At 32.9% G+C, this 22,545-nt stretch overlaps 1 protein-coding gene across 2 annotated transcripts; it reads right to left on the bottom strand.

Annotated features, from left to right (window-relative positions):
- Positions 1 to 5,081: 5,081 nt before the first annotated feature.
- On the bottom strand, positions 5,082 to 22,234 carry LOC114189673 (nuclear pore complex protein NUP214). Of its 2 annotated transcripts, XM_028078304.1 has the most exons (18): positions 21,895 to 22,234; positions 21,581 to 21,795; positions 19,385 to 19,553; positions 18,819 to 18,965; positions 18,011 to 18,135; positions 17,185 to 17,297; positions 16,556 to 16,695; positions 13,650 to 13,815; positions 13,339 to 13,468; positions 13,094 to 13,259; positions 12,231 to 12,934; positions 11,855 to 12,007; positions 10,126 to 10,183; positions 9,351 to 9,484; positions 9,135 to 9,259; positions 7,978 to 8,320; positions 7,298 to 7,490; positions 5,082 to 7,215 (listed from the first exon to the last, which is right to left on the bottom strand). In XM_028078304.1, exons 1-18 carry the CDS (start codon positions 22,085 to 22,087, stop codon positions 5,246 to 5,248), a joined length of 5,244 nt encoding a protein of 1,747 aa, XP_027934105.1. In that variant the 5' UTR covers positions 22,088 to 22,234; the 3' UTR covers positions 5,082 to 5,245. The 2 variants fall into 2 exon arrangements, with proteins under 2 accessions (XP_027934105.1, XP_027934104.1); XM_028078303.1 differs by having other exon boundaries at positions 12,231 to 13,259.
- Between the last annotated feature and the right edge of the window lie 311 nt (positions 22,235 to 22,545).

Below are 22,545 nucleotides of genomic sequence, written 5' to 3'. Positions count from 1 at the left end.
TAAAGTTTAGCGGATACGTGTATCCACGGGTACGGATACTATGATACCCATACCCGCCCCATTAACATGTAGGTATCTATACCCGCGGATAACGAGTATCAATTTTTAATATCCGTTTTCTACTTATTGTGGGTTTTATCCGTCACGGGTACGAATATTTTTGACATCCCTACTTATGACATAATAATGAAACTTGTTTAGAATAGAATAACGATATTTTAACTTTTTTTATCTACTTATAATTTACTACTCCAATTATTATTAAATCCTTATATTACATTATTAAAAAATTAAAATAAATCATCAAATAATAATTAAAATAATAAATTAAAAATAGTAAAAAAGTGAATTAAAATATGATTTTTCTTTATCAAATTTGAGTGAAACTATCTATCCGTAAAAGCAATCAGATTCATTTGGAAACTACAAATAAGAAGAAAAAGAAGACACGCAATTGAAAGAGATTGGAAAAAGAAAAAAAAATGGGTGAAGTGATAGAAATGAAAGTGGACAAAATGGATATGTATCTGGCCAGGATGAGAGCAAGTGTTCATCTCCTACAATTTTCTCTCTTTTTTTCTTTTAATTATATTTGGGCTCGCTATATAAATTAATTTAAACAAGATTTTCGTACATGCTTTCAAGTTTCTCCAACAAATCTATCATAATTTTCTAACTTTTTCTTTCTTTTTACAGATATAATTAAATTATAATCACAGAATAAGATAATTGAGACATAACTCCTTAAATTAAGGAGCATATTCATATGTTAGTTATTCAAATGTTTTGTTGGACTAAATTAAATATAAATTTATTTATTAGGATCATATTTAAATTACTGAAAGTATATTTATTTTGCGTGAAAAAATATATTAAAAATTGTATATTGAACTCACAATTTCTTTTATCCTCTCTTCTAAATTTCACTATTAGCTTAAGGAGTCAAACCTACTATCTTTCTCTCATTTTCTTTTCTTTCCGCCACTAAATCATCTTATCATTTTTGGATGGTGATAGTAGATATTAAGTTCCTCTGCAACTCAACAAACAAAGATTTACTCTAGTTCTCGTTCTATATGTTGATAGATTTTCGTTACCATCTTAGAATTCTATGGAAAAAAAAAAAGTTAAAAATGTTGCACTACGCAAACAAACAAGGAAAAGAAAAAAAGAGAGATCATTTTCCTATTATGAGAATCTAAATATACTTTATTCAGTTTTTTTTCTTTTAGCATAAAACTCAAGAAAGTGCAAGAATGAATGAAGCAACCAATAAAAGTAGATGCATGAGATAGGAAACATGGTATGTGACAAATGAAACATTTTACTGTAGGAACAAACGGGTAAGCAAAAATTTGAACTTTATTCAGACCTCATCCAATTATTGAACTCTCTTAAGCTTCTGTCATATCGTTTTCCATTTAGTATTTATATAATCAGCTCTATCCCCTCGTCAAAAAAATTATAACTTTACCACATCACTTTCTTGTTTATATAGTATTTCGGAACCATATTTTAAAACTTATTTAGTGATATTTATATGTATCGATGGTCCATGAAGCCATGGCCAATTCTTCTACGGATTGAGCTAAATTCGTTAATGTTTGAGCTAAGACCGATAAAAATAATACGTTTTGAAAAGTTTAACATCATTTAGGATTATTTAGGGATGAATGTTAGTAATTTTATAATGAGCTATAAGTCCATAATGTTTCTTTTTTCAGTCAAACACACTTTAAGTTTGTATTTAACTTTTTTTATACTTTTTAGAGTGTTGTGAGATTTGAGTTTAATTCTTACTTTAGATAATGTGAGTGTATTTGGAGTCAAAGGATATTGGAAGGTAGTCTATGTGTTGTACAAATTTTCACATAGTATTATTATGTGGTGATCATAATTTTTCTCTGATCTTGAAATTTTCAAGTTATATTCTTGTGTTCCTTGTTTTTATTTCATTTATCTGTTAATAGGTGTGATTCTTGTGGGTAAAGACAGTAATATTCTTAATTGATTTCGGAGGTTTCCCAACACTCAATAACTTAACAAAATATTTAAAAAAAATTAGTTATTCAAATTTCATTTTATAAATATTATACCATCTTTACAATATATTTTCATTGCATTCCATGTATGTTATTGAATGAAGTTTTGAATCTTGAGAAAATGTTTTTATTTTTCTCTTGTTTCATTGATATTCTTTTTTGTTTTTAAACGTTTATGAGAATATAAGTGTATATTAAACTTTGTTTAATCAAATTCGGTGTAAGTAAATGGATCATGAAATATAAAAATGAATAGATGGAAATTGATCATCTAAGCTTGTTTAACATGTTGAAAGTGTATTAGATTTGAATTTTTTTTAAGAAATCAACTAGTTTATGTTGAATAAGTTTTCTGCATACGATTTTTTTTTATCAAATGATATAATCTTACTCAAGTGAAAAATATTTCACTCAAACAAAACTGATATAACAATGAGTGCAGATTTTTTATTGTATTTTTCATATCGATTTCTATTGAGCATTAAAAATAGACTATATTAATATTTTAAAATCTATAATCATCAATATATTTTAAAAAGAAAAATAGATAAATAATTCTAAGAACCCAACAAAAAGTGCACATTCTATAACAAACTATATTTTTTTATCAAGCTAACTTTTGCTCATAATAAAAGGTTTGGCTCAAGTTAGAATATAAAAACTTAAAAGAGATTTTAAAAACATATTTCTTTACTTAATTCCATATGTTTTTTATATTTTGAATTTGTAGATAAAATTGAATTATATGTTTTTAATTGAATTGTTTAATTTTTATTCTATAAATTAAATTGTATAAAAAATGTAGTTGTAAAAAGTAAATCGATGTGATGTGATTTTATATTGATGGTGCGATGTGGACAATATTCATCAAAGAGGTAAAATATGTTATGTAGTGATGAAATGTATAGAATTTGTGATGGTTATAAAAAAGATTATCCTTTTAAGTTATTTGATATTCATAGGTGATTATGATTAACGGGATAAATAAGGGTCTAACACTCAGAAAAAGCATCAACTGGACAATCATCTAACTTTTATCTAAAATGTTCCAAAAAAATATTAATGTGTTCAAATAGTTGTGAGAAATGTTTATTTTCAATAAAAAAAAAATACGTTGAGTATACATATATCAGAACGGTATGAAAAGTAGTTTATTTTCACAAAGCTTAATTAATGACACCTTGTAATAAAATTTTAACAAAGCACGCAAAAGAAGTTATAACATTAAAAACCAAAGGATAACATAACAGAGAAACATGAGAGAAAAGAACAAATAAGTGCTTAGTTGAATGAAGGAGAATAAAAGTTAGAGAAGAATGAGTTAGTTGTGGAACCAGTATATCCATTTACTTGAAGGATAAATATAAAGCATGAAAATATGGAATAAAAGAACGCAAATTATATGAGAAAATGACATTTATTAAAATTACTAATCTCACCTATCTCAAAAATAAATGCATGGAAAGGCAATTCTGCAAATCCGAAAACACATTAATGTATCTTGAAACCATTCTTAATATTAACTCTCAAAAACCCTCTTATCTACATCAAATCACACAATTCAGAACTTTTAAAGGATAAATTTAAAGTTTTCAAATTTATGGAAGTGCACATGAAATTATGGGGATTGCAAGAAGAATTTATCTTTCATGAAATATCTGTTTAAGAGAGACCCATCAAGAGATGCCTTTTTCTTCCTGCACTCCCATATTTTTTTACTTCACTCTCTTAATTTTTAAAATAACCATTTTAGCTTTCTTAAAGGTGACTTTTGGATTACTGGTTTCAGCTGAAACAAGTTTTTTAAAATTTTTAAAACAATTTCCAGAATAGGATTTCATAAGCAAGTTTTTTAAATATGTGAGATACTTTTTAAAATGAGCTTTTCAGAACAAGTTTTCTAAAACAAACTTTCTGGAATATACGAGATGTATTCTGAAACAAGATTTGTAAAATAAATTTTTATAATAAATATGATACATTACAGAACAATTTTTCTGGACACAAACTTCCCACAGTTTTACTCACTATCTTTTGTTCTTTCCCTCAAATAGTGCAATTGACAATGGAGAAATGAGGTGTAGTTGACGATGCAGCGGTGACAGCTACAATGACATGGTGCTATAAGAAAGATTATTTAAGTCTTTTTACTTTTAGTATAGGCTGCAAGTAACAGTCATGGGAGTGCATGAAGAAAAAGCCTGAAGACTTTAATAATGTTGAAATCTCAAATTCAAAAAAAAGAAGCTTATAATTAAAAAAGAAGGATATTTTCTACATTAAGCTTGGGTCTACGTTATGGTAAAAACAACTAAGATAAATTTTGCTTTTCATTTTTTGAACTTATATACTACGTTAATTTTAGTTACCTTTTAAAGTGTTCAATATTATTTTTCCAGTTTTGAAGTGTTTTTTTTTTTTACTTTATATTATTTTTAACTTTAACAAAGTAATCTTGACATGTTTTTATAGTTTAATATTGTTAATAATAAAAAATATAACGTGGTTATAATAAAGGACTAGATATGGAACTTAACCAAAAATAAAGAATTTTAAAATATTTGAAATTTGGATTTAAAGAAGTATAAAAGATGAATAAAAAGGTAACATCAAGAGTTAAAATTTGTAAGCGTAACCTTCTCAATTTTCTTTGAACTTGTTTTAAATAAAATAAGAGAACATACATATCTTTTCGTACCATTTATCTATTTTGCTTCAGCCCAATAAAATATTGAGTTCAGTTTGCTGCTGTCTTCTTTTTGAGTATTAAAACTACAGTAGTATATCAGTAATATACAAATTTTTATAATATATTTTAAAATCTGTGTATTTTGAAAGGGCAGCCAAAAATCAACACAAACCAAATTCTAAAATATTCCTCCATAATGAACTTTAACTGTTTCATTTGTTTATTACATATCAATCCCAAATTGAATATGCTTTAACTAGCTAAATCGAGGTTGTTACTATTTTCAATTCTAAACTTTTAAAAACAAGTTCTCCTTCGGTTATCATTTCAAAACAGAACACATCATACCATAACCTTGACCACAAATTTCATACATTTCTCAGGGAAAAGTTAGAACACAATTGTTCATAATTAAAATTATCCCGTTTGTTAATATTGAGTTAGGCCGTAATTAGTTTATGGAGCTTCACAATATAAATTCTACTTGAGCATTCCAATCAGTATAACCCTTAGACTACCTTCTCATCTGTGTGAAGAGCTCAGGTGGCTTACTGCCTCCAACTGCACCAAATCCACTATTATTCCCTTGGCTGCTAAATGCTCCAAAACCACCACCTGAACCAGCTCCACCAAATCCTCCAGCAAATCCTCCATTTGAAGAAACAGCACCAAAACCAACACCAGGGGCAGCAGCAGCAGCACCGGCAAATCCACCACCAGAAAATCCACTACCAGTGGATGGAACTCCAGCAAACCCTCTACCTGTTGATGCCATGCCAGCAAACCCTCCACCAATGGCAGTGTTTGAGAAGGCACTAGTAGAACTATTTCCAGCAAATCCACCACCAAAACCACTGGGAGGGGAAAAACCACTTCCAGGTAAACCACTACCAAGCTGTCTTGATTGTCCAAAACCACCGAGTACTGATCCAAGAACCTGTTGCCCTGATCCAATTTGTGCTGGCTTACCAAACCCACTAGGAGGAGCTTGACCAGGAACAGCTGCAACAGCATTGAAGCCACCAGAGAATGCACCAGGATTTGTTGTCTGGGTTTGGGCAGATGACTGAGGGTTTGAGAAAGTAAAAGATGCTGGTTTAAACAACTCTCCACTAGGAACAGAGAATGGAACGGTAGAGCTTGATAAGCTAGTCGCTACAGTATTAAATGAACCCCCAAAAGGATTTGACTTAGGCATTGATGGGTTTGGGCTTGAGCTAATCCCAAACCCGCCAAAGCTTCCCAAATTAAGTTCAGCAGTGTTGTTACTTGTCTCAGGAGCTTCTTCCTCCATCTCATCCTCATGTGAAATTCCAACTTCCAAACCCTCATTTTTTCCACTTGAAGCACTAGCAGAAGAAAGGAAAGAAGTTGAAAACTGCAAGGGAGCATCAGAAGGTCGTGCAGCTTGAGAAACTGGGATAGCATTGAGATCAAAACTTGTTATATTGTTGGAGGAAGATTGATCGATGGAAGGACTGAATTTCGTTGTAGGTTCAAGCTTCAATTCAGATGCATTATTTACGGGTTCATTCGGTCTAGTGACTACTTCTGCAGCAGCGTCTGGATCAGTCTTTGAATTAGACACAGCAACTGGTTGAATATCTGATTTAGGTACGGAAGCTGGTTGAGTCTCTGACTTAAGTGACCCTAAGGAAGACTTGAAGCCAGGGGGGTTAGATAGCGATGTCACTGTGTCTTTAGGTTTCTGATTAGAAAAGTGAAGAAAAGGTGACGAAGATGATGACATGGCATGATTTGAATCCGTATTGGTGTTCAAACTAGTCAAGATGTTCGATGTCGCTGACACTGCTACTGGAGGCACTGCTGCAGATGATACAGATGATGATGGTGGGGAGGATGATGTCTTAGCAGTCGAAGATGACCCAAATTTAAATGAACCACCAAATGTGGGGACTGCAGGAACATTTACCTTGGGCAAGCTTTTATCAACGTGGAAGTCAGTAACTTTTCCCAGGAAGGGTGATGATGCAGAAATAGTAGATGACTGTGTCTCAGATGACGGGAAGACTTTTCTCAAAGTCTCGGGAGTAAACGCACTAGAAGGTTTGTCTACGGTTGTGGAACTCGTAGGAATAGTCATTTTACTATTTGTAATGGGCCTTTCACTGGATATAGTCTGCATTGAAGGTGTTTCTGTGTTTGAATAGGTAGGCATTGATGATTTTTGAGCGATTTTCCAATGCAGGGTAGGCTTACTTTCATTATTTGAAGCAAAATCAAACTTTTGAACAGCTGACTTTTCAGCAGCCAAATCTTTAGTCTCTGTGGAATAACCATGCACCATTGTTGGTGACAAATGGAATGCAGACTGTGGGGGTATGAATAAAGCATTACTTTTTGGCAAAAGACTAGATGTAGACTCTGAAACTTGATTGGGTGCTCGGAGGCTGTCAGCAGGTATAAATGCCTTTGATTTTTCCGACAGCTCTTCAAGTTCAAGATGAGAATTTAGAATGTTTGCTGCAAGTATATTCATAAAAAATATAAGTCAGAAACTTAAACCATAAGTTATCAACCAGAGAAAAAATTGATTGCAGCTCACCTTTCATTTTAGAAGAAGGGAATACAATTGAAGGAATGCTAGCATCTGTCTGACGAGGAGCAGATCCCTCTAACGTGGTAACTTTTTTTTCTTTATTCATTGAATATAATGATTCTTTTCTATTAAGTTTCTGAAGTTCTTGCAGTAGCATCCTCTTAACGGTGGTCTTAGGAGGTTCAAAACAGGTCCAACTCTGCACCAAAATTGGTAGAAGTCACAAGTCACAATCATTAATCGAAGCAATATACCAGAACAACTACATAAGGACCCTAAAGATCCTAATCATACCTAAGATAATTTCTAGGGTCCTTACACATGTTACATTTCCCACCACTATTTTCTCCAAGCAGTATTTTTATTTCACCCCTCAAACACTCCAGTTCATGCAAATGAATAGTGCTCTCCTTCAAATTACTAGACAGATGGACTGTTTCAGATAAAAATGTACGCACGAAAATACAAATTTACTAGCAGAAATATTTAGAACATGCTTATTATAATCAACCTCAAGATTCCATTGGCTTATGATAATCAACAGAAGCAGACAAAAAATAGAAATATATTATCACAATCTTTTTCAAACAACCGACTGAACAGCACAAACAAATCAGTTTGCTTAATTGTAGCATATTGGTATGACTAAAACTGAAGTAATCCATAAGCAACTAACACATCAATACCCGGTCAAGTGAGTCTCTTCTCCTCCTGGCTGTTTCTGGTTCAGAACTCTTCACTGCACTGGTTTGATTTCTCCTAGATTGATCTTTATTAACTGTCAAATCAGAAAACAGAGTCTTCTTACTAGGAGGAGTCTTCATAAAACATTTCGTGTCTGGTGAGCCAAAAGCTGCCTCATATGGAATTCCTATTGTTTCAAGTAGCTCCTTCAAATTCTTTCTTTCCTCAGTTTGAGACCTTAAACTCAACGCTGACATTTGTTTTGAAAGGCAATCAGAGAGATTTTCTGCAGCTACAAGCTGTGAATTGATTGCACTATGTAAACTATGCAATGACTGTACATATCTGCAAAGGGGAGGAAACTAAAGTCCAGTTAGACACAGAGGAGACTTCATCGACAAAAGAGAAACCAACCAGAAATGAAAATCTATTATTAATGCAATGCAACAGCCTTCAATCTCTCCAAATCCACAAAAAGAAGACTGCTAGACAAGCCATATATAAAATTCCCAGAGGAGCTAAATTCAAATCTAACTCTCAGATAAACAAGAGCTAAGGAATGGTCTTTCAACAAGGATTACGTGTGCCATATGGTTTGGGGGTGGATTTTGGATCTTCCTGGTGATGGTGCTCAACTTGTGCTGAGTAGTAAAGTATCAGAAAAATAAGCAAATGTAACAAAGAGGACAAATAGGGAGACATCAAGTAACATTAGTGTGCTGGACAAGGAAAATACAAAAGCGAGGTAAATTAACAGTGCAGGTGTTTCAGATTGAAAAAGGCACAAACTAATGTTGACTTTTATATTGTGGCATCACAGAGAAGCAAATCATTCAATGTTTTATAGTCATACGTCCCCTTGGAAGTGTGTTTACCTAATTGTCCATGTGGACGAGAGTAATTTTTTGAAATGATGCTGATAAAATCGCTTAACTAAAAAAATCGCTTTTCCTTTCTTGTATATACTTGCAAATTATGTCTATTAACAAGCCTATCAGTTCTGCTATCAAGAGTAGTATCTCTTCCAATTAGTAAGTGATCAGTCAGTAGTACAGATTACTTAATGGCAACAAGACAAATGATCTGACCACATCTACACATTCAAATTGCATGAACATCTTAAGAGTTACATTGTAAAATTTATTACAAGTTATTATACCTCGAAGGTCCATATCTATTTTGGGAAGGTCCATGACCCATGCACCGGCCACCATTTTGACTGAATTTATTCAGTTCAAGGGCATTGAAATGCCTCTCCAATTCAATTAACTGATTAGTCAAATCCTGGAATAAGGATTGAGATAAACTTGTTAAAACATATATCACAATATATGCTGTCGTATTAGCTCAATTGGCAAATTATAACCCATAATACCTGATTCAGACTCAATATATGCTGTCGTTTTAGCTCAAGTTCTGAATTCAACTTTTGCCTATTCCATAGATCCCAATATCGGGTATCAGAAGCTTGCTTATATATGCCCTCCAAATATATTTTTCTTGCCATAACTGTAATCCAAACAGATAACCACTAAGGCAGAACGGAGAAAATGTCTTATGTCATTTTGACCACAAAAAGAAATAATACATGTAACAATAAAATTGGGATATCACTGACTCGTGACAGAATATAATTTTTCTAACAAAGAATATTGTTTTACTTTGTTCAAAAGATAAAGCAAGAGACTGAGCCCCTGCAAAATAAAGAATTTAAAATATGTTGACCAAATTTTATTGTATTAATTTACATTTGAGTACAGATCAGACTGAACCCTCAACTATTTTGACAAGGCACAAATCTTTAGATAATTCAGCCTCCTTTGAAGACTGGATGGAAAACTTTTAAAGGTCCAATGGTGAAAGTAATGATTTCCAGAAGCCTGTTAAAAACGACTGTATTTTACATGGACCAAAAGTATAATTTAGCATAGATGGAATCTTTTGGAAAAAGGATATTGTATTTGTTATTTTACCAGATACACCAGTAAAAAAAATTCTAGACAAATCACTCACCATTTTGCAATAAAATATTTTTATTTTTTATTATATATACATAGATACACTAAGATTACTGGACTGATATCACCAAACAGTTAAATTTGTTAACAATTCCATGAAAAAAATTTCATGGATAGACTGATAAAGATTACCTCGTATTGTCTTGTTAAGAAGATAATGAACTTCCTCGTTATGTTCATCCACTTGGGACTGAAAAGTTAAGGGGCCAAATTTTGACTATTAGAATAATTAGGATAACTGATACACAAACAGACACGCATGTGTAGTAATGACATTAAAATAAAATCTGAATTATAATACATACATAAAAGGCATAAACAATAATCAGTTAACAATTATAATCCAATAATAACCTGTGAAAAGTTCAGTACACTCTAGATAAAAAAATACACTATGGAAGTAAAAAAAAAATGAATGGTAAGAGAGATGATGAAACACCTATTTAGGCCTAAAGCTAATGAAACGTAGGACAAAAAGAGAGATAAAAATAGTAAGCAGGAAAATAAAATAAAATTCTGGGAACATTTGAGGTGCTTAAGTATATCTAGAACAAATTGAGACATCACAGCTGCATAGCATAGGCAAATATAAATTCAGCCTGTTTTATAGCTGTAAAAGTCGGTCTTTGCAAATATAACAAACCAACATCTCCAGAAAAGAAAAAAGAAATATGGAAAAAAGTCAAGGAATAACTAAATCAAAGTTTCAAAAAAACAAAAAGAACAAAAAGGACAAGTTTGTAGGTCACCAAATAGGTTACAAAAGATAGATAACCATTAGTAGTTTCCAAAGACTATTTGAAAAAACTATTATCATACATTGACTAGAGATATAGCTTGAAAAACTATTATCATGCATTGACCTCACAAACCAGTTTTGTGTAGACGAGTTTCCTCCACCAGAAACTAATGTAAAAGAAATTAGAAAACATTCAAACGATAGAACTGGACATTAGTGGTCCATTCCCTCTACAAACCAAAACGGGAAACTCCTGAAAAATACCCTGAGCTGAGCAGCACACAAGAATGTTATTCAATTCCTCCACATTTATGAAGACATCAGAGTATTGTCTCCACAATGTATTTTGGCACTATATGATAACTAGAATACATGGTTAAAATTAATTAAGTTGATCACACACATAACACAAATATTGGGGTAAATGTCAATTTTAGGTTTTGATACTGCAGAAAACCATTTATATGATCCTATTTGGTAATGCAGTCCATACAAGAATTCACTTTAGGAGTTTTGGATATCCTAATAAATTTATCAAAGGAAACTTTTGCTTTATTGGGAGAATGAGTTAAGAAATGAAAAAGGATACTATAATAAACTATTAGGAAGGTCAAGAATCCAAATTCTCCTATACAGAATAGAATAAAGAACGTTGTTGGAAAACTGCCTGAATTGTGGTAACCCTTGATCTATTGTTGACTTCACTTGCATTGGCCACGCTCCAGGTTGGTAGTCCGAGACATAAGGGGGAGTGTTGCTAAGTCACCTTAATTTTGGACACTAGCCTGTCTTTAGTCACTCACCAACTAGAGATGTCACTTAAATAGTTCATAAAACTTCGACAATTTTTTATTTTACAAGCTACTTAGTGGGATTGAAAAAGACCCTAAAGGCCAATTTCTAAGAATTGTCATTTTCTAGGAGAAAACAAATTGCCTGACTTTGTTACTTCAATTATTGAGATTCCAATAGAAAAAGTTCTAAGAGATAAACACAAACAAAAGTTGCATCCCACAAGGTAAAATTAGCCACAGGAACTGCAAGACATCATGGAACTCTGTTGAAGACGCCTAAAATTTTAATAGAAACTAAACATGATTAAAATATCATTGGAAACATCACCATTAATAATTTGCATTTTTTAGACAAAGCATCCATGCCTAGCTCCACTTCTTCAATTGAACTTTGTAGTGACCTTGTGCAAGCATCTTTGAACCCACCAGCCACTTCTATTGATCTCAAAAGTAGATCCAATTCTTTAGTCATCTCATTAATCTGGCAGAAAGAAAGGAACAAAGGGGCAGGATAATTAGAACTCCGTGCAGAATTTAGTAGCAGAGAAGAAAAATACATTACAGGACAATCAGGACTTCCTCCTTACAGCATAAATAACTAGATAAAATAAGAAAGTAATATATCCTCATCATTAATGCCTTCTTAGAGGCACAAGATCTACCATTTATATGTTGAAATTATGAAAGATTTCCAGAAATAGTACATTGCCAAACTGTTTGGATAAATCAGAACTGGATATCCCAAGCTTAGATGAAGCTCCATGCTGCTCATTTGAAGGAAGGAACTTTGTAGCAGAAGACTTCATAGCTGCAGTATTACTGTCAGATGACAAACGTGAACTGCTATTCAACGCTGGTTGCATGTTTCCAGGTACTAAAGGAGATAGTTGTCCCCTGTTCTGAACTAACCTACTGGTGGAATTGATGGCTGGAGATTTATTCATATCCTGTACAACAAAGGGCTTTCCACCTATAATCCCAGACACATTTGTGGCACCCACGGTATACTTTTTATCTTGAAAACCCACACCATCAGCGTGGCTAGAAGCTGAAACTGAAGACACATCTGACTCTTTTGGGAATGAAAATTTTTGACCAGGCAATAGATTTGAAGCTTTCTGCGAGTCCTGTGAGCTATTTGCAGTCCACAGCTCCCTGGTCTTCTCAGTAGTTTCTTGTAAACCAGGAGAAGCAGAATGACTGTTCATTGTTAAAGAACCAATGCTAGTTCCAAGGGATGCAGTCTTTTGACCTAAGATCTTTTGTGGTTCACCTGAACGAAATGGATTTTGATTACCAACGCTAGTTTCTTGTAAACCAGGAGAAGCAGAATGACTGTTCATTGTTAAAGAACCAAGGCTAGTTCCAAGGGTTGCAGTCTTTTGACCTAAGATCATTTGTGGTTCACCTGAACGAAATGGATTTTGATTACCAATGCTAGTTTCTTGTAAACCAGGAGAAGCAGAATGACTGGTCACTGTTAAAGAACCAATGCTAGTTCCAAGAGCTGCAGTCTTTTGACCTAAGATCTTTTGTGGTTGACCAGAACGAAATGGATTTTGATTACCTGTATCTTGGTTTGCATCTACATCAGAAATAACTTGTTGTTCATTAGACAATAGACTCTGCGAATTTGCCACTAATTTCACTTCTGAGTCCTTAGTATCAGAACATGTTATTTGTTGAAGATTGACAGAGGGCTTGGCCATCAGGTTCCCATTAACCTCAAAAGTCTGCACAAAAACTCTATCAATAAGTATTCAATAGAATAACTCTTCCATTTTAAATTCTAAAATTAAGAACCAAAAACACCTTATCTTCCTGTTTCTGCAATCCCTCGGAAAAAGTGCAACCTTTATCTCCAGGATGGTTTTCTAGAGAAGTATTTTCATAATTGTGAAGAACAGAATCAATCTCCGGTGAATCTTTATTTCCTGCAAGACTAAAGATAAAATGTATTCAACTTTTGAAGATAGAAAATTTTGAAGCACATGAAGAAAGTTAGTCACAGGATCAAACAGTCAAAAACCACAAAACAGAAATATACTGAACACCAGCTAGAGGAGTAAAACTATACCCCAATACTTGTGAATGGAAATAAAAGAGAATTTCACAAAATTTACCTGGCAACATGGAACATGACAAGTTTTCCTTCTACTGTAAGACATATAAGAACACAAAATGGTAAAAGCTCTGTCCTTTCTTCCACACCCAGTTGAACTCCAACTTTTTGATAGATTGAAACATTATCAACGCATAGCCCCACTAGCAAATTATCATCACCATTTTCTGGTAAAAAAGTGAATATACAAACTTACGTAAGTGCAAAGGAATATACACCATTTTCAAAGAGTGATTAGTCCATTCCAGATATAAGCATTTGTACAAAATCAAATGGTAAACATTTACCCATCTCAATCCTGATAATGAACACTACTCTATGAGTAAATCAAACCCATTATATGCGACGAACTGATGAAATTTAATTAGCATCGAGTAAAATAAAAAATATCAAGATACAATCGCCATAATGCAAATCAATAAAATGAATACATACATACAAACATATATATATATATATACATACATATATATACATATATATATATATATATATATTTGTTAAGCAAAGACATATTTCCTCAGAATATTTTGAAGTACAACATATTTTTAAAAAAAAATTGCAAGAACTCATTTAATATATGGAAAATCAGGAATGTTCGCTCCTTATTTATATTGGATAATAGGTGAAAAGATATAGAAGATTCGAAGTTTTCCCATCCAAACTACTGTGGGAACCAAAGATTAGCTTCAGATGAGCCACAAAACCTGAGATCCAAAATATTAAGGTTGTTTCTTCATGTACCACCATACTTTCTTGTAGCACCCCCATCATTTTAAAATGACCGTGGTTAGACATGTCAAAGTGAGCCAACCCGGCTCACACGGGTTGGCTCACCACGAGCCGGGTTGAAAATGAGTGAACCCAACCCGGCTCACTTTATGGTGAGCCAGAAATTTTGTAACCCGGCTCAACCTACCACGGGTTGGTGGGTTAAGTGGGTTGGCTCACCAACCCACCTAAAAAACTTATTTATTTATTTATTTATTTATTAGTATTCAAATATTTAAATAAATTTATAATTAACCCATGAGATGACAATCATAGTAAAATCAAGAACCAATGTTTTGATCATGCTCACCACCAATATATGAAGAATTATTTCCAAGAAAGTATCCATATAGTCTAAGAAAGCATATCTAATATTACAAATTTTCTGTCATGCTATTCAACAAAATATAAATAAAAAAACTATACATTTTTTTCATGCTAATTTAGAAAAAATATTTTATAAGACGGTTACTTGAGTAATTTACTATAAAGATTATAGTTAAAGATTAAAGTATCAACATATATAACTTGACAATCAAATTAATTAAACATTCAAACTATTCAAATATAATTAAGCAACATTGTAGCATTTAAAAATATGAAATTGTGAACAAATATAATAGGAGTAGTAAATAATTATTAAAAAATTTAAAAAAAAAAAGTTTAAAAAAATTAAAAAAAATTAAAAAAATTGTAAAAAAATGTTGGTGGGTTAAGTGGGCCAACCCACCTTCAACCCGGCTCGAACCCGTTTAACCCGTAGGTTAAGTGAGCCGAACTGAGTTCAACCCACTTTTGAAAAAGTTGAATTTTTCTCAACCCAACCCGGCTCAAACCCGTGGTGAGCCGGGTTGGCTCACGGGTTGAAACCCATTTTGACATCTCTAACGTGATGCCCCTTTTTTGTGTTATTTTCTAAGTTAGGTTTTTGATCCAAAATCCAAAATTGTATTCTGGATCATACAATCATAGTAAATATGGTTGATAACTCTGGATTAAATTATCCAGAAAAAGTGAACCCCTTCCATAAATTTCAAAACAATTCATCTGGAAAACATTTCTGTTTTCAAACTAGGTAAGCTGGAACAGTCTCTTCTTATATACCATCAGAACAGAAGCTTTCGTAAAAAACTTGCTCTTGAGGTAAATACATAACAAGCTCCCCGTCGGTTGGGGAAACCTAAAACCATTGGCAAGAGAGAGTTGGTGCAATCTGGTGGGACTATCAGGCCTAGATCAATGGTTGGCAAAAGCCCCTTCTTCTAGAGGGAACATACCGTGTAGCCAAGAGATGTGTGCTGTTGAATTCCACCTTGCTCGTCCAGCACACCTTCTGGGTTCAAAAATCTTTTCCCAAATTTCAACCCCGTGATGTTGCTGAATGCCACAGCCCCCAAGTACTTATTCACCATTATTCCCTTCACCGAAATTCTCTGCCCAAATACACATTAAAGAAAATCTGGAAGTTGCAACTTAATCTCTAACATAAAACATTTTAAGAGTTCAAAGCAATACCACTGACAAATGCATTTATCTGCCTGACGAACCACCAGTGCACCTTGTGTCTCTAAAACTTCTACCGTAAAAATCTAAACCCCTTTCTTACAACAAGTTGCTTCAGAACTCAAAGTAATATTCAATGAAAAACTCTTTGGCTATACACCTGACTTTTAAAGTTGATCCCACCATAAGACTTGCTGAGGGATTTGAAAGTTGTGATAGGAACTTGGGTGTGGTGAAGTGCTTAAGTTTCACATCATGTTGTATGACACGCTTAGTGAAGTGCTTGATTGTTTGGTTCTACCCCCTTGGAGTATTTATGCATTTGGTTCTCCCCCTAAAACATCTAGCTTTTAAGGGTGTGTTCCCCAAGTGATGTTTGATCCAATGATGTTTTCTCCTTTCCTAACAATTTTTATCAAGAAATCCACAGATAAAAGGTTTTTATTGGAAGTAACCATGGAGTGCATTGTTATCATTTTAATGTTGTACTTTCCCAGTGATTGGCATTCTCAATTCTGTTTTGGTGTTTCCTTTAATGCAGTAACCATTTCCTCCAAACTCCTTCCTTCTTTGTTATATTACAAATGACATCATAATGTTATATTACAACTATTGTTTGCAATCGTGAAGTACCTTGAAGTTCAATTCTTGGAACCCATTTATCTCGTTCAATATCAACAATTGCAACTTCACTCTTGTCATCATCTGCTGACCAACCAAGTAATACAATGTGCTGATCTGTATTCTTCAAGTTGGAATTGATTGCAAGTTGGCTGTTATTAAAAAAAAAAAAAAGCTATAAGTTAGCTCGCATTCCCAGGTTGCTCAGTAGGGAAATTTAACAAAATTCAAGGAATGTAAAGAGTGATATTAATTATCAGTAACAAGTTTTAGAGATGCAACAAACAAAAAGACAACCAAAATATTCTTACCATGAGGCATGCTTAGAGTCTTAAAGAATGACTAGGTTACAATCTAAGAAGACCCAAAGTTTTATAGCTTGCAATGGAATATGAAGAAAATACAGACAAATAACTAATAAGTCATACAGCAAATAACGAATGATTGGTATTGGGTTCAAAAACCGATTTAGATTTGGCTTTGAACTTTAAGCCTAAAGCATGCTGCAGAGACTATCTATCTCAGGATACATGTACCAAACCAAACAAATAGAAACCATATAAGAAACAGAAACAAGAAAAGGCAGAAAACAAACTAAAAATGGATCAGGAAACATCAGTAAAGAAATGCAGAAGATTTACCATTGGTTTATGTACACCAATGAAAGGTAAGGCCCGCTTCCCACTGGTACAATATCATCAATTAACCCTTGGCATATATCATAGAAGGATTGAATAACTAATTCAGAACATTTCTGCACGAGAAAATACAAATTTAGAATCTAATGCTACATGAAAACAAACAGCTGCAACTTTCTTAGGGTACCCCAGAATTCGCTTATGAAGTCCAGATACTCAAAAAATGGAAAAGTATTGGCATCATACCTGTCTTAGATACCAATGCTTCTAAAGATACATATCCAAAAATTGCCCAACTTCTTTATTTAATTTAACCTTTTTGAGATACTTCTCCAACATCTTGGATATTTTTGAAATGCATTCATATAGGTAGTGAAAAAGCTTGCCTTAATGCTTTTTGAGCAGCCATATTATTCCTCATGCTATGAGAGGAATTGGAGTGAATACTCCTTCATTCATTATTCTTTGAAGAGAAACAAAATAGATCCAAAAAATAGCTAGATATTTGTTTTACGTGTATTCTAACCTTCAACATTTATCTAGAAAGAAAATATGAAAGGTATGATTGAGAAAACCGAGAAAAGGTTGTGGGACATTAGGATAGTCTAGCAAACCTTGCTAGGATAGGCTCAAATACCATCTTAGAAAATGGTTTTCAGGTAACTCAATCCTACAAAACCAGCATGTAAGATGAGAATTGTCTCCACTTATATATTGTAGTTATTAGTCCGTCAAATCTCTAGTCAATGTAAGATCTCTATTCCAGTAATTAGTCAAGATCGCATCCATGATAAAAACAAAAAATTTATTGCAAGGATTTTGCACTTACATCATTAATTTCACCATGTCGGCTTCTAATAACTTGGACAAGATAATTTTCCTCCTTGCCATCTTCAGTAACTTGAATGCATCCAATTACAATAGAATCAGGTCGAATGCACTTCACATAATCAACTGGTACAATTGTTCCAGAAAGACTAGATTATACAGTGCACATCATAAAAACAACACTATAAAACAACAAATAAATTCAAGCAACAAGACAATTAAATTTCATAGTGAAAATGATAATGTTAAAATTGAATTAAATTTCAATATCTAACATATTTTTATATTCCAATACCTATTTAAATAATATTCTCTTCAATTTTTTACTCATGATCTTTCTAATTTCCTCCTTATACATTCCTTGTCTCTCAGTCTCTGGTTGTGTTATTCAATGTTTCAAACAATAAATACCCGTTTTAGTACCATGACCACAAAAAGAAATTCCCCTTGTAAGTTCAAATAAATTCTTGATATTAGGTACTTTTAGGAATAGGTATGTTCTAAATCATTGATATGAGAATCCAAATAAAGTTTTACTTCCCTCCTACCTATATAAGGATTAAAAAAAAAAATTTAAATAAGGACAAACACCCAAAACAACAAATTTTAAGGGACCAAAAGTATGGGTCTTTCTTTTCATAGATTTTATAATACATCATTTTGACAAACTACTTGAATAAAAAATGAATTTAACAAGCATAAAAAGAAATTTTAGACAGAAATAAAAATGTAATTAATACACAATATATACATATACACATACATGCATACATATATACACGCACATCAATGAACCAAAGAATCCAAACCTTTTATACTTTTATTTGCTGCAGAATCACCAATCCATGATCCAAAGGAGAGTGAAATTGAAACTCTTTCTTCAAACTCAGCTGATAAAATGCTTAGAACACTCTTACTTGCAACAGCAACAAATGAACCTTTCATACCCCAATCAACTTCACAAAGAAACAAATTACAACAAGTAACTCACAATGCCAAGATAAACTAAAAAATGTTGTGGACCAGACATATGATTGGAATATTACAATGCCCACCAAACACCCTGCTCTATTCAGATATTGCATAAGAAAAGGGCAAGAAGAGAGACTTCTATACATAGACATATCCAAATGCAGATTTTAATTCATTACCTCCCAACCATGAAATATACAAAAACAAAAGAAAAACAAAATGGTAAAACAAAAAATAATAACTAAAACTATGAAATACAGATAAACAAACACATTCACACACTGATATATAACATAGTGAACCTATTGATGATCCAAATTCTACATTGATATATAAAACATTAACACATGGACAATGGGACATAAAAACATTCTTGTGGTAAGTGAAAAACTGAGAAGCATACCAGCATCAACATTGTCCATCACTTGTTTAAGTGGAAAACCAATCTCTCCGTGATATAGTTTCCCAGTATTTGAAAGAACAACGTAAGAATTTTTTTGTGTTGTTATCCAACGCATGTCCTTGACCAAGGCTGAATCATCGAGTGAACAGGAAAAGGATTGCTTTACTTCCTAAACAATTAGAATAAATAATAAAGTTCATTAGGTATAAAATAATTCAAGCATACAATTTGTATTTTAAATAAAGATATAAAGCATACAATTTATATATTTTTATGCTCCTTGTATCTATACCTTTTTTTTTAAGGACAAGAGAAAAGGTGGGAGTGACAAAAATAAGAGTTCTAAGATGCACACAAGAAATGATAAGAAATTGTTGAAGATCTCACATCAACTAGAGATATGAACAAATTATAGTATACAAGTAGATACAACCTTCATCTTACAAAACAGTTCTATAGGTCTTAAGTTACAATCATGCCAATTTTAAGACGGCACTAGAATCTATATCAATGGTTATTGTTCAATTTGTCTTCTGACCGACTATTGGATAACTATTAGATCACATGTATATGGCTAGTTCTATGCTTGAGATATTCAATCATTGGCATCGAAAGATGTGCTGGAATGTCACATTGTTCAATATCATGATCAAATTAAGTATACAAGATGCAAACCTTACCTTACAAGTCATTTTTATAAAGTTGATTTAAACCCAATTTCAAGCTAAGGAAAATGATTGTGTCTGAGGAGAGATGGTGTGGCACCAAGTGAGGAAAAGATGGTAAAAAATAATCTATAAGGTAGTTTGCACACATACAAAAAAGGTCCCAAGACAAGAGGACTCAATGACACTAGTAGACAATACAAATTTTAGGCCTACAGAGAGGAGACCGAGAGCAAAAAAGGCATTAGAAGAAGCTTTCAAGAAGAATGTCCTGGTTATAAAATTTTGAAATTTTGGTCATTGAGTTAAATGGCATCTCTTGATCCATGTAACTGATCTCACATAGTGGGACAAGTATTTGTTGTTAAAAAATAATACAGTAGGTAATAGAAGAACAACCATTAGAAGGAAATGATTGAAAAAAAATGTCTCCTTAAACATTACTGGAGGGAATATTTATGTTTCAGAAAGACTAGTTACTATCAGTATTGTCTATTTTTGGCTGATATTCACCAATTATTTATAACACAATTAGGAAGTTTGATGAATGCACGTGTGATATAGAAGTTTGGAAATATTTGATGTAGATATCAACCAAAAGGTTGTACAAGGTACTGATTTTTATCATCTCTAAATTCAAGTATAAGATTCAAACAAAACACTAAAAGGATCAAGAGACCAGAGCCGTTACACCAGACTATGGGGGCAAAGGATAGAATCGAGGATACCCTCAAGCACTTTTGACCATTAGAATAGAGAGAAAGTGGAAATCTCATCTAAGGTAAAGATTTTAACATTGTAAAAATTGGGAATAAAAGATTTCTGTAACAGAGATAGCCAATTAAGCAGTGAGAAATAGGGAATATAACAGAGAAATACATTCCAACAGGCTTATTTGATGAGTTTGGCAGATGTATTAACCTCTCCATTCTAATCTAAGCCCCAAGTTCTTCACCATAGGAAATGACCATGGTGAATCAATATGAATGCGAACAGTAAACAAGGAAAAATCATTCTGTAGTCACCCATCAGGAAATAAAACTTCAGAAAGAAAAAAATACTATCTAAAAGTTTAAAATGAAAGATTAGGAAAATAGCAGCAACTCAAACCATTACCATGTACGAGATTTGCAAGTTTGCAAAGGTAGTTAATGACATTTCTAAGGGTCTACTGACCAAACATGTGATGGAAAGGTTTAGTTGTTCAAAAGGAACACTGATGGTCTATGTGTCTTGGTTAAGATTGCCTGAGTTATTTCACACATTGTCATTTAGCTTTTTTATTGCATGCATTTTTTACAAGCTAAGAGTTTAATTAGCTTCTGCTCCAATAGTAGTATTAGAAATTATTTTAAACTGGTTTAGCACATTTAGCATTTTAAAATATCGGACAAACTCAGATACTTATTATTATACTTAGTAGCTGTTGATTAGTCCATGAGCAAAGTACTTTATTAAAGAAAATTAAAACCATTGATTATACCATACCAACTATGAAATAATCTCCAAACAAAGTCACAAAATAATGTACCTTATTCAAAAAGCTTTCAACAGAGTAAAACTGAATATCTCCGGATGAAGAAGTCACAGCAGCCAGTGTCAAATTATCTGTGGAAAGAGTCAATGAACGTATCCTCCCAATAGAAACATCCACGAGACTCAGTTGCTCCACGGGAGAGCCATTACCCTTCTCCTTAAACTCGTTAGCCGAATCAATAAGGTCCTTTGTCCTCACAACAAAAAAACCTAAACCCCAAAAATCAAAAGTAAATGGCATTCAATCTGAGCACACACAGAAAAAAGTTCGTGTTTAAGTGAACAGGCAGTTTCAGAATTTCAAATTACCCGAAGAATGAGCCACAAAAGAGAGACGAAAGCGCTCAGAGATGGCAATAGCCTGCGAGGGAAGGGTTTCTGCGTCAAAACTGAAGTCGGAGCTTTTCAACGGAACAGCCTCACCGACTTTCACGAAGAAGTAATCTGTGGTACCGATTATTTCTCCTTCAACCTCTTCGGGTTCAATCTTGGTAGGACTCATGTTCTGCCGCCGATAGATACTTGCAAGAGGAGTAGCAATGTGAAGCAATGAAGGAGACTGATAAAATAAATGCGAGAGAACGAGGGCGTTGATAATCCAATGTTAATCACCCTGGTGGGTATCGCCAAACAGGGTCTGTCTTAATTTTCCTTCATTGTATGATTCATTTTTTGATGAAAAAACTAGGGCTTGTTCAATTCAAGAATTCAAAATTAAAAGCTTATTTTATGAGGAAAAAAGTATTTAAATACAATATTTTGTCCCCTATTTTAATTTTTTTTTTAATTTAAACCTGTTTCACTTCAGAATGTCATAATATTTTTTATAACATTTTAGTTAAATTTCAAATAGGAATAAAAGTGAACTAAAACATCAAAAATGTTTTCACGGCAAGAAATAGATTTATATATTTACATGGGAAGTGGAAACATGATGACATTATACTTCTAATTTAATAA

The sequence above is a fragment of the Vigna unguiculata genome, chromosome 7, assembly GCF_004118075.2.
Source record: "Vigna unguiculata cultivar IT97K-499-35 chromosome 7, ASM411807v1, whole genome shotgun sequence".
NCBI classification, from domain to species: Eukaryota; Viridiplantae; Streptophyta; class Magnoliopsida; order Fabales; family Fabaceae; genus Vigna; species Vigna unguiculata.
Note: the sequence above shows the minus strand (reverse complement) of the source record. Positions and strands in the feature narration are given on the sequence as shown.